This window comes from Panthera tigris, chromosome C2 (assembly GCF_018350195.1).
Source record: "Panthera tigris isolate Pti1 chromosome C2, P.tigris_Pti1_mat1.1, whole genome shotgun sequence".
Lineage (NCBI taxonomy): Eukaryota > Metazoa > Chordata > Mammalia > Carnivora > Felidae > Panthera > Panthera tigris.
Genome location: NC_056668.1, coordinates 58,088,445 through 58,101,049, shown reverse-complemented (window position 1 = coordinate 58,101,049; position 12,605 = coordinate 58,088,445). Strand labels below are relative to the sequence as shown.

The 12,605-nt window shown below is 46.4% G+C and overlaps 1 protein-coding gene across 2 annotated transcripts in view; it reads right to left on the bottom strand.

Moving 5' to 3' along the window:
* Positions 1-362: 362 nt before the first annotated feature.
* Positions 363-12,605, bottom strand: part of CC2H3orf52 (chromosome C2 C3orf52 homolog) — a 32,692-nt gene continuing 20,449 nt past the window's right edge. Inside the window, exons 4-6 of one of the 2 annotated variants that reach the window (XM_042956533.1) lie at positions 9,579-9,649; positions 6,227-6,408; positions 363-1,842 (exon numbers count right to left, since the gene is read on the bottom strand). In XM_042956533.1, coding sequence (XP_042812467.1) covers positions 1,838-1,842; positions 6,227-6,408; positions 9,579-9,649 — 258 coding nt within the window. In that variant the 3' untranslated portion in view covers positions 363-1,837. The remainder of the gene's footprint in view (positions 1,843-6,226; positions 6,409-9,578; positions 9,650-12,605) is intronic. The other variant, XM_042956534.1, reaches the window with a different exon arrangement.

The window sequence follows — 12,605 nt, the reverse complement described above, 5'->3', positions numbered from 1 at the left end:
CAAAACCCAAGAAAAGGTACTTGCCTCTCAGGAGAAGGGAAAACCACACCATCCTGTCTCCACACAGGAACAGGTCCTTCCTTTTGGCCCCAGGCCCTTGAGACACCTGGTCCTACTGGGAGAGCCCTGGGAGGAACTGGAAGGTAGAGAGAGGGCCCCTCCCCGCTCTCACTGGCAAGGAGGAGAACCCAGCCCACCCCAGCCCATCCAGATCCAGCCCATCTTACTCAGAAGGGGAAGCTGCCCTCAGGGAAATGAAAAAAATCAGTTCCAACACCATTAACTGCAAGAAAGTGCCAGCCCAAATCATGGCCCTGGAGAGTCAACAGCTACGAAGCAATAGTAATGTGACAATGACCACGCAAAAATAATTTATTGTAAATATTTTTAAATCCTTCTCCATTAAAGTTACTCATTACATTCTACAAAGTACAAACACACTAAGATTTACATTTGACATGTAAAAAATAAAGAGGAAGAAGGGAAATTCACCTATTTTGCTAGTTTAAGGAACTATCCTCAAAATGGCACACCAAGTTTACAATAAATGCACCCTCTAGTTAAATAAGAAAGCAAATTCACATTTTCCAGAGTCCTGGATCTCAAAAAGACCAAGGCAAATCTGGCCTGACACGCACATTTGGACACAACCCCATATACAATAGCCCCTCATACTGATGTCCACCCACAGCCAATTTAACTGAGACACCGGGGCTAAGACTCTTATTATATGATCACAACACTCTCTCTTGGAAAGTTTCCAGCAAATCAATTTTCCCCACAAAACAAATACTGTGCTTCCTCGTGCTAGGCAATTCTGTACCCACAGATGATCAACACAGTCACTAATGCTCCCCTCAGCCGGCAAACAAGTTGGCATTAAGCCTCCAACAGTTTCTTTCCAACAGAGTTGGAAACTGCTTCAAACCATCTTCAATAAGATAAAGCATCATTGCCTGAAGACACAGAGTTTTATAGGAAGGCCAGTAACATTGGACAATAAAAATCCCAGGTGTAGTATCTACAGCACATGGCTAGGCAGCCTTAATGTTTCTCGGATGGAAGTGTGACAAACTGTAAATTGGCAAAACTATCCCAAATGATAGCTGTGTGTTCAAACCCCCAAGCTTACAGGGACCCACTTTCCAAAAGTGGGGTTCAGGAGTCACGGGAGCAATAAGATGGGAAATAAACACGCGTGGTATTTCCGAAGCTATACATAACACAGGGATAGCGGATAATGTGGCCAAGGCCGGTTTGCGAAGATCTGCAGGTCACGGAAATAGACACAGAACTCTGCCGCTCTGGTCTTCTCCAGTGCCTTCCTCACAGTCTTGCTTGGAGGTAGATCAAATATCACATCGGGAGTGGGGGAATGGGAGGGGATTTCAGAGAGCGAGGGGCTCAGTTGTCCCTCACCCCTGCCTACCTACTGTGTTCTCTTTCCACCAGCACGGGCTGAGGAGATCCCGCCTCAAAGGTCACCTTTGCACTAAAGTGAAAGTGTCCACATGTGGGTGGGGGCAACTAGTGCTCCAAGAATAGCAGTAGCCCCACGTGGCAAGCTCCGCCCACCTACCCCGTTACCCTCCCTACCCCACCCCCAACCCCACTGTGGGCTTCCTGCCTTTGTCAAGGCTGAACCCAGCTGCAGTAGCTCGCAGGTGCTGTTTTGCTGGAGACGGAGCCAGACCTCATAAACGCAGAATGGGGGGGAGAGGCCATTGCCAGCCCTTCCACGTTAATTCACAGGATCCCTTCTGGAAAATGACATGAATTCTCTCATCCCCAAACTCAGTGGAGCACTGCTTTCAGATACAGACTGGTATCCACTGCTTCATTCTGAAAAGAAAATACAAACGGAAGTCATTAATTTTTTTAAATCATGATTATTGTACAGATTTATGCTTTCATTTTATTTCATTGGGTTCAAAAATAAACTCTTATGTAAACTTGAAATGCCTATAAATCCCTAACAGAGGAAGTTTTCTCTTCGGTCAATACACACACGTATCTCTGAATGCTTTTCTTTTTTTTTTTTCCTTAAATTTTTATTTTTATTTGATTCTGAGAGAGAGAGAGATAGCCCCCAAACTGGGGAAGGGCAGAGAGAGAGAGAGAGAGAGAGAGAATCCCAAGCAGGCTCCACACCATCAGCATGAGCCCGATGCAGGGCTTGAACTCACCAACCAGGAGATCATGACCTGAGCCAAAATCAAGAGTGGGACCTCAACTGACTGAGCCACCCACGTGCCCCTGAATGCTTTTCAAAACGCAGATAACCCGTTGCTCATTCATTTGGGTATGATTCACGATAACATTTTGTTGAAGCCTTTTGGGTGCTGAGGACATTTAAATGATGTCCGTTTTCATAATCTATTAGCCTCTAGCTAATAGATATCTACTAGCCTCTAAATTTTCAGTGTGTTAAATGGTATACAATAGACTGTGAGCAAGTCTGATGAGGGAAATGGCGTGGACCTGGCCTGACCAAGGTGGAGATGCCCATGCAAGGACCTGAGGACCATCACATGGAGGGTCCGTGCACTGCCACAGGGTCCTCACAGTTGACATTTGGGGCTGGACAAATCTTTGTAGTAGTGTAGCAGGATTCTCGCACAGAGAGTCGTGACACTGAGGCTTTTCTTTCCAGGAAGCAACTTCGCCCATGCAGGCGCCGCTTAGCTGGGTTCGTACCCGAAGCACTGAACCCCGAACGGCAGGTAGCGTAGTTTTTTATATACATTTTCTATTTCTTTGTCTCCCTATATGGTCACACACAAACATGCAGCCTGATTGAGTGGTCTCATGCTATAGGGTCATGAGGGATGTTGTCACGCATGCGTCCAGCCAGGTTGCCTTGAGGTTTTGGTTTTTTTGTTTTTTTCCCCAGAGGGGAAAAACCTCTACCACAGTAGAGAGGGGCCCTGTGCCTTGTAAGATAGTCAGATGCTGGTATCTAGATGCTAGATGCTAGTATCTCATACACGCACCCAATCGTGACAACTAAAAACATCGGCAGACATTACCAGCTACCCCGAGGGGGCGGTGGAGGGGCAAAACTGACCCCACTTGAGAATTAGTGCCTCTTGGCTAAACTTTCCAAGATTCCTGGAAAATCAATACACAACCTAAGTGATTTTCCTAGATACCAAGCAGTCCTGTCAAAACCGGAACTCATACGTTGGCTCCTCTGCCTGCAGCCAGCTCATCAGTTTACCCCCAAAATGTGCAAACAGGATTCACTCTTCTCACTGCTTGCAGCGTTTTCCTCTTTTCTCTCACACAAATCTGGCTTTTGCCTTCATTTAGTATAGCTGAGTCCTTCACATATGCGAAAACAGTACAAAATAACTACCCCAGGTCAAGATGTCTAAAATAACTCGTGCTGCCATTTTACATTTGTAAAACAGACTGACCCCCACCCCATCCCCAGGCCCCCAAACACCCATAAAGTGAAGGAGCTCAAAAATAGCAGAAGGGGGAGGTGAGATCTAGTAAAGCAGTTCCGTTACCCTTGAGGGCGGCATGCTATGTGACCAAAGTCAGACGGAGAAAGGCAAAATGTTGCATGATCTCACTTACACGTGGAATCTAGGAAAAACAAACTCATAGAAAAAGAGACCAGATGGGTTGCAGAGGGAGAGGGCCGGGTGAAGGTGGTGAAAAGGCACAAACTTCCAATTGTAAGATAAATAAGTTCTGGGGGTGGAATGTGCAGCATGAGGGCTAGAGTTAACACTGCTGTGTGGTACCTTTGAAAGTTGCTAAGGGAATCAATCCTAAAAGCTCTTATTACGTGGGAAAATATTTTTTTAAGTTTATATATTTAGAGAGAGAGAGAGAAAGAGAGACTGGGGAAGGGGCAGAGAGAGAGGGAAAGAGAGAGAATTCCAAGTAAGCTCTCCACTGACAGTGCAGGGCTTGAACTCATGAACTGTGAGATCACGACCTGAGCCAAAATCAAGAAGTCAGACACTTAACCAACTGAGCCATCCAGGTGCTTCTGGAAAAAGAATTTTAAGAATCATTGTTCTTTGGAGTGGCTGGGTGGCCCAGTCAGTTAAGTCCTGGCTTCAGCTCAGGTCATGATCTCACAATCCGTGAGTTCGAGCCCCCCATCAGGCTCCACACTGTGCAGAGCCTACTTGGGATTCTTTCTCTCTCTCACTCTCTCTCTCAAAATAAATAAACTTAAAAAAAAAAGAAGAAGAATCATTGCTCTTTGCAGAACTGGAGCAGCATCTCTGTGGGAAACTGGTTGCCCAGATGATCACGGGGGGCGGGTGGGGTAACCCTCAGACCCACAGTGCGGTGAACATGGAAAACTGGCCTAAGAACACATGGGGTCTCACTGGGTCCCTCCCAGGGGCCTCTGCTCAGCCCACCTATCCCTGACTGAGCTCGTCCCCTCCCTTAGCCTGCCTGCCTTTTCGGGGTCTCTCTTCTTCCTTCCTCACTCTTCCCAAATGGTCACTGTGTTGTCTCCCGTTGGACTGATACTCACAATCCTGAGGGTATCAAATGGCTCAAACACTGCACATGCATGCTCTAGAAAGTGGACGCGGGGTCATAGAAACCCCCCACCCCCAGCAGAAAGGTCTGAGAGGAACAATGATACAATCTCCTGCTTACTCCTGGCTGCATCCTTCAGGCACCTGCCGCCGTCTGGCCCCAGGGATATGTCTCCAAGGCCATCTGTCTGAGCTTAAATTCTTCCCAAGCTCTCCCCAGGCTCACAAGCCACTGCCCTCTGAGTGGCCCTCCCACTCTTATAACCCTCTCAACTTTTTCTCACCCTCCTCTTCTACTTTCCCTGCCTACCTTTGGAAAGAGCTGGTAACCACCAAAGTACAGAGGGGGCTCGGAAAATCGAGATCACTCATGACACAGCAACGGCCACCAGATGCATCTCAGGCAGCTGCACCTCCCTTCTCTCACCTCTGCATACAGCAGGGGGTTGAAGGGTTTCCTCCCTTCCTTCCTTCCTTGCCTCCCTTCTTTCCTTCCTCCCTTCTCTCTCTCTCTCTTTCTAAAATTCCTGTTGAGGGGTGCATAACCTCTTCACCCTACACTTGGATGCTCTCTGTCTGGCCCACAGACACACTTTACTTATTCAGGTAAGTAAAACTGCTCTGTGAGGAAGCAATTCATTCTCAGTGAGCTTAAATTTGGCCTTCTGAATATCATTCATTCTACTTATTTGGGAAAAAGCAAGCTTTAAGACCTGCTTTATATAACTACACCGTCTTAAACAAGGATTAGCCTACTTTCACTTCCTGTCATCAAGACATGCCAGTAGAATGAACACCCCTTCTCATACTATGTAGGAACAGGAGTACTTGGCAATCTGTCCTGCTCTTCTGATTCTAGGCTGGCTGGCACCGTGCCTGGTGCTAACTACATCTCCTAATTTGCCTTTTTCACTCATTTAACTGGCATTTACTACTACCGGTGTGCAGAAAGTATTTCCGGCGGATCGCAGATGATGAAATATACAAGATGGTCGGCATTATGGGCTAACTAACAAGGGCCCCTGCGCCTCCAAGCGAGGGATCAGGGTGGGAAGTGAGACCAGAGGTCAGGCCGAAGCTCCCAGTGCAGATGCAATGGAGGCGCGTCTCCAAAGCTTGTGGTTACTTCACCTCCCCACCTTCCTTTTCACCGGGTTTTGTGCAAAGTCTTAAAAATTCTCAGGTTCTGACAAGCAGGGTGTTTTCCATGCTGATGAAAAGTAACATACCAATGTTCTCATTCCACTCTTGGTTTCAAAAGTAGATGAGTAAGTTGATTAACTTTCCAAAGAGACTGATTTGCCCTTTCATGCCCCTCTGTTAATGTAATAGACTCAGTGGCCTTCAACAGAAAAAGGAGATTGGTTTCTCATACTGAGATAATCTTTCAATGATTTAGCGGTATCATTCGTTCCAAATCCAATACTTCTCTTGTGAAACCGTGGCATTTTCATGAAGCTCACCAATGATGTTGCAAAGTGGGATATGGGACTCCAAATGTGGGTGAGCTACAACAGGGAAACATTTAGCCTCATCTTTACAATTTAATTATTTTTTCCCACCTACTCTGTCTGCTCATGGAGGCAGGACCGTGTAACCTCCTCCATGGAGCGTGAACATCACTTGCGCAGAAATCAAACCAAACCAGCTGCCCTCCATCTGGTTCACTTACTGAAGGTCACAACTCTGCCTTCCTGACTTCTTCGACTTACCGTAGAGCAAGAGGGATGCTGGATCAAGCCCCAAAGTCTCACAACCGGACACTCTCTGATCATGGAGATCCTGTAGTAAAATGCCCAGCACCAACTCTTTACTCATCATATACTTCATAAAACTGTCATCTTCTGAAGGAACCCCAAATTGCAGGTGGTAGGCTACGGTGGCATTTTCACTGCTGAAAGGCACGCCAAACAGACACAGCAACACAGATCAACAGCATCACACTGCAACCCAGGAAGCTGACTTTAGCACGACCCTCTTTCTAGTTCCTCATGTTCCTCCAGTACAAAAAGGCAAAGGGCATACTGTCCTAGAAGAACCCTCTTCTGTAATCTCACCACAGAAAGTTGAGATGACCCTAACCTCTTCCTTCCACCTAAAACCCATCCTCTAGGAGACCCCTGGGAGAGGCCCTTGAAGGGACACTCGCCATGCAGCTACTGTCAAGGACGATCCAAGGGCTGACCCATCCTCTGCCCCAATACCAGACTTTTATCCCCTGAGGCAGGGAAGCCCTGTTCTCCTCTTGTATTCCCTTCTCCACATCCTCACGCTCCACCCTCTCCCTGCCCCGACAAGTGACTGTCACAGCTGTTTGGTTTAACCAGTTCATTCCTTAACCTACAAAATGTCTGAGGTAGGACGCAAAGCTCCCTGCCACCAGCTGGCTCCAGAATTCCCGAATTCCCACCGGCTGCCCTGTGTAGTGGCAGCATATCACAGCTCCAAAGTGAGACCCGTTTTCTGTCCAATTTCCACCTCCCGAGGCTCTCAGCTTTGCAACTCTCAGGAAAGGGACCTAAGGAAAAGGGGTCTTCATCTTCCTAGAACATTTTTCCAGTCCCAAAATGGAAATAATCATAGGGCTATCTTCGGTTAATTAGTAGCTTACCCCGGCTGGTTAAATGCTACAAATGCTACCTCGACATACAGGTTTTTCAAAGTTATCCGCATACTTTGGTTCAAGAAGGCCCCGATTAAGAGCCTGCAATAAAATAATTAAGAGGTGGTCACATCTGAGACTCTCACCCTAGGGCAGTTTTTGACTGACCTGCCGCTCCCGGGAGCCTGGATCAGAACGCCGGTCCTGCTAAGGACGGGGAATGAGCTCCCTCTTGTGGCCAGAGGTCACATAGGCCACTATTCTCATATTCATGTGGCTGCAGGTTTATAACCCGTGACAGCCAAGCAGTGTGCCAAACTCCGCAGTTCGGATGAACAAAATACCATCGAGACTGTGGAGAACCTCTCGGTTTGCGTGTGCTGCTATGGACGGGCTGCAAAATGCACGTTCAGGCTCTCAGCCAGAGACACAAGTGTGCAGGTGTCATTACTTGTTCCCCGTGTTCCACCTGCCAGTTATTGCTATCGATGGTCAACATCAAGGTTGACCATTGATAGCACATCAAGCTGCACATCAAGGCGTACATTCACCCTGCACTCCCACAGGTGGGCAAGGTCTCAGGCTGGCTTATGGAAAGGATCACAGGCTGACTTTCAGAAGACTAGACCAGAAGTTTTTGAAAGAGAGGGTTGCCCTGCCTAACCCAGCCTGGCTAGCCCAACCTAGTCCCACCACATCAGGTCACCCACTGGGGGAGTTTACATTAAGGCTAGATCTCGAGGGGAAAGGAGGGACTTTCAGGAAAAACAGCCATGTGGGCTTCGCCTCAGCTGCCCACTATTAGAGTGCGCCTGGCAACTGACGAACCAAAGGCCATTTTCGCAGGTTCCTGTTGGGCTGGGGCAGGACTGAGGTCACTATCCCATGTAGACACAAACCTGGCTGCCAGGGGTCTCTGGCTGTCTCCTGCCTGCTAGCGGCAGCACCTTCTGGGGGACAATGGCTTTTGTTTCTTACTCATCCCAACACTGTTAAAACGCTGCCTGGACCTCTTAAAATGCAACAAAAGTGCTTCCCGTGCAGAGCTCCTCTACCCAAAATCCTAAAGTCTTAGATTTTTCTTTCAAATAACTTGTAAAAACAAATTCTCTAACATTTAATCTTCAGATTTCTAGCCACATTTGGTTCAACCTTCTAATGTTTTTGTTTTGTTCCCCCCAATGTCTACCCCAGCCCATTATGCAGCCCCACCTCCTCTAAACCCATAATATGGGGGCTGGATTCTCAGAAAGACCCTCCAGGCTGAGTGTCTTTCCTTTCTCAGCTCTGTCTTTAAATTGCAAGTTGGGGCTAGTACATATATACAGGAAAATGTGTTGGGCTTTTTTATCGGCATTTTAATACCAGTAATTTGTGATTAAAATGAGCAATGTCAAAGATGTAACCATAAGGTGATATGCACAGTGGGGGGTCCATAAAGAAAGAGGGATGGAGCTGTCAAGGCAACCCGCCACTGTATGCAGTTTCAGACTTCAGGTCCCTTTTGGCCCTATCCCGTGGTGCTATCACCTGGGTAGCTTCCCCCCTGCACTAATGCTTCCCCCCCTGTACTAAGATTATGGTTTGGGAAATTTATAGTTTCAGAAGCAGGAATCCCAATATAATACTATCTCTTTTTTAAGATAATACTATCTGTGATGGTCACATTCCAGAGATATCTTAAGAATAGTGGATAAGAAAGCTTTGTCATCTAAATCTTCTCCTACCAATACAAAAAAATAATCAAGTGACACCCCTACACACATACACCTTTTATCTAGGTTCTATAGATAGAGACAAAAATATTTAGGACTAAGAGATATATAAAAAAAAACTATATATATGCATGTATTTACTATACATGTATAATATATAAAGTATATATTGTAAGTACATGAATAGAAGAAATCACACCAAACTGTTGATGGTAGCCCATTCAGTAGAAGGGAGCAGAACATACCATATGTATGGAATTGACTAGAACATGCAATATCCAGGGGTAGTAGGTGGGGTGGAAGGAAATGGTAGACTTTCCCTGTATGAGATGTCTTTATATTTTTAATATTGTATAAGGAGCATGGACTCCTGTATTCCTTGTGTTCCTCAAAAGCAAAAGCTAGTATCTGGATTATACCATTTACATCAGGTCACTATCTGAGATCTATTTCTATTCCTACCCCTAGCTTATTGGAACATCTGCAGGAATGGTTTACCTGGGAGTGGCTTCTCCTCTCTTCCATGTGACCCTGTTGAGTCATATAATTAATCAGGGCTTCACTTCGCTCCTTTGTAAAATCAGGGAGTTGAGCTAGTAGGTTTCCAAAGACCCTTCCAAAGCCAAAGCCATCACATCCCATCATCAGTTCCTTTTGTGCTTTGACACTCAGGAAGTCCTTCTAGACAAATGGTGATGGGGGTTGCTTTCCAGAGAAAGAGCAACGTGGCATGCTTCACATTCTTACCTGAAGTCCATAACTTCCACTGAAGTAAAGTAACGACTCAGAGACGGGGATGAACTGTACACATCTGTGAGCTAAAAAAAAACAGGAACAAGGAAAACAACCACACGCGTTACAGATGGATCATATTGCGTCTGTGTCACCTGACAAAGCAAAACCCTCATAGATAGAGATTCCACACTAGGTAGGAATTCACTTATCCAGAGGCCCCAGACCGAGAAACAGGAAGGTGTGGGCCTACCCCAACTGAAACTCAAGCTAACACTCATTTAAAAGGAGCAAGTGACCAGGCTGGGATTTTCAACATCTCTTACGTGTTGTGCTGACCCCTGTAGCCTTCACGCTGGGAGTGGTCTGCAGCCAGAGCCCAACAAACCTCAAGACCCCGGGCAAGAGACAACACGGCAGGGGCTGGGAAGGTGGCAGAACAGACCACCCGGGGCCTGGCACACCACTGGACAAGGGCTTCTTCTCTCCTTTCCGCAGAGCTTTACTGTGAGGAGAAACAGCCACGGAAGCCACAGGAATAGCACCTTCCCCTGAGTAATGGGACCAAATGGACCTGGCCTCTAATTGCAAAGATACAGAGTCCTCGTTTTATGCATGAAATACTGCAATCACACACAAAAAATGGCAGCTGTGCTCCCAGTACCCAGGTTTCGTGACTTCACATTTTACTGTACTTAGTTCAGCCCTTTATTTCAAAAACAAAACAAAGCTAAACCACCTCCTACACACTATTTTTCCTCCCTCCCTTCCCCAGTACGAATCATTGTCTGCAAGTCGGCGCATATCCTTTTCATGCCATGTTTTTCCAAATGTAATAATTCCTTGCGTAACATAACAATTCATAATTACTTTGTGTTTTTATGCAAATAAAAGGTGCCACAGTCTACACGTTCTTCTTTTTTTCACTCCAAATTACATTTGATAACTCCCCATGATGGTACGTAGAGACGGAGGTCATTCACACTAACTCCTAACTCCTGCGGAGTCACCACTGACTGAATGGTCACTGAATGGTCACACCAACCCTTCCATTCCCCTATGATGGCCACGTGCACTGTTGGCACGAATCTCCTCTTATCACAAACCATGCCCAAGCAATCACCCTTGAATATGTCTGCGCCTCTCTTCTTGTACGTGTAAAAGTTTCTCTTGAGTCTGTGCAGAGCAATGGAATCACTGGGTCCAAGAGGGGATGCGTCTCCAGCCCACCTAAATGTTGCCACACTGCTCTCCATCCCAGCAAGTGTGTTACATTTCCCGCGGCCTTGCTGGCACTTAGCGTTACCAGGTTTTGGGGGGGGGTTTAATTATTGCCAATCTAAGGGGTACAAAATGGTTTTCCATATGCATTTTTGCTAGTGGGATTTGAGAATCTTTTCGTGTGTGTTTACGAACTCTGGGATTTCTCACCTTTGAATTATTATCGGTTTCCTGTCTTTCTCTTGGGTTTCCTGTTCCTTGGCTGTATCCGCAACTTCTGTATCTGGAATGTTTGGTGTTATAGTCTAGACGCTAGCTGGTGTTACATTACAAATACCTTCTCCAAGCCTTTGATTAGCCTTTTCCACACATTTCAGAGATAGGAATCCTAGCCTAAAAGCAGTGCCCTGAGGGGAGCTCCGCTCGGTTTGTCTCCCACCTACTTCCCAACAGAATCTCCAGGCGCTTACATTTCCACAAACGTGCCCACTGAATTCACCTGGTGCCAATTCAATCTCCTGAAGGTGGAGCGGGGGGGATCAGAACACCTACAGTTTGTATGCCTCCAATCTTGACACTTTTGCCGTGATCTTTACAAGAACCTGACATAAGAGGCATTACTACCTCGTCCCCTTTCGTTAATAAAGGACACAGCTTTCGGAAAGGTCATGAAACCTGCCCAAGGCCACTCTGCTCACAAAGAATCCAGTCCTAGGTGTTACAGACACTAAATCCCTCCTCCTCACATGTTACCACACTACCCAGTGAGGATGAAGCAAGAAGGAAAGTGTCCTAAATACCAAGGAGGAAAGAAGCATAAAGTGATAAGAACTTCAGAAAAAAATGACTAGGTCATTTTACAGTTGTTGAGCCTCAGAGAAAAGAAAGCTGCCAACAGGCCCATGCAAGAAGTAAGAAGGTGGCTCTCACAGGGTTGTGCAGAACAACAGGAAGGAGGAAGAGGAGGAGGAGAAGGAGGAGAAAGAGGAGGAGGAAAAGGGTGGGGGGAGAATGCTAACGATGGTGTTCTTTCCACACACTTCCTTACATACACACAAACACACACACACGTATCATGGAAGAGATTATGTCCTTCCCACCTTCTCTGTTTCTTCTCTCCTCTTCCTTTTTAATCCTTAGGGCCTAGTAGTATTTTGCATATAGTAGACTCTCAGGAAAAATGTCATTTATTTATTTATTCATTTATTTTTGTTTATTTTTTAAAATGTTTATCCATTTTTGACAGAGAGAGCATGCACATGAGTGGGGGAGGGGCAGAGAGAGAGGGAGACACAGAATTCAAAGCAAGCTCCAGGCTCTGAGCTGTCAGCACAGAGCCCAACGTGGGGCTCGAACTCACCAACTGTGAGATCATGACCTGAGCTGCAGATGGATGCTCAACAAACTGAGCCACCCAAGCACCCTTTATTTATTTACTTTTAAATGTTTATTTTTGAGAAAGAGAGGGGAGGGGCAGAGAGGTAGGGAAAGAGAGAATCCCAAGTAGGGCTCCTTGCCGTCAGTGCATAGCCCCATGCAGGGCTTGAACTCACAACCGTGAGACCATGACCTGAGCCAAAACCAAGAATCAGACACTTAACCGACTGAGCCACTCAGGCGCCCCTCTCAGAAAAAAAGTTTAAGCTAAAATTTTATGTTAAGAGCTGAAATGGTATATCAGATCCCTTTTAGTGTCCACTCTATGATTCTGATTCTTTTTGGTGACACGGTCCCCTGCTGTCATTAGGACATGTTCACATATCTGGGAGCCGTTAACCACATTACTTTGGCCTAAAGAAGTGAAATGAGGGACCTCTCACC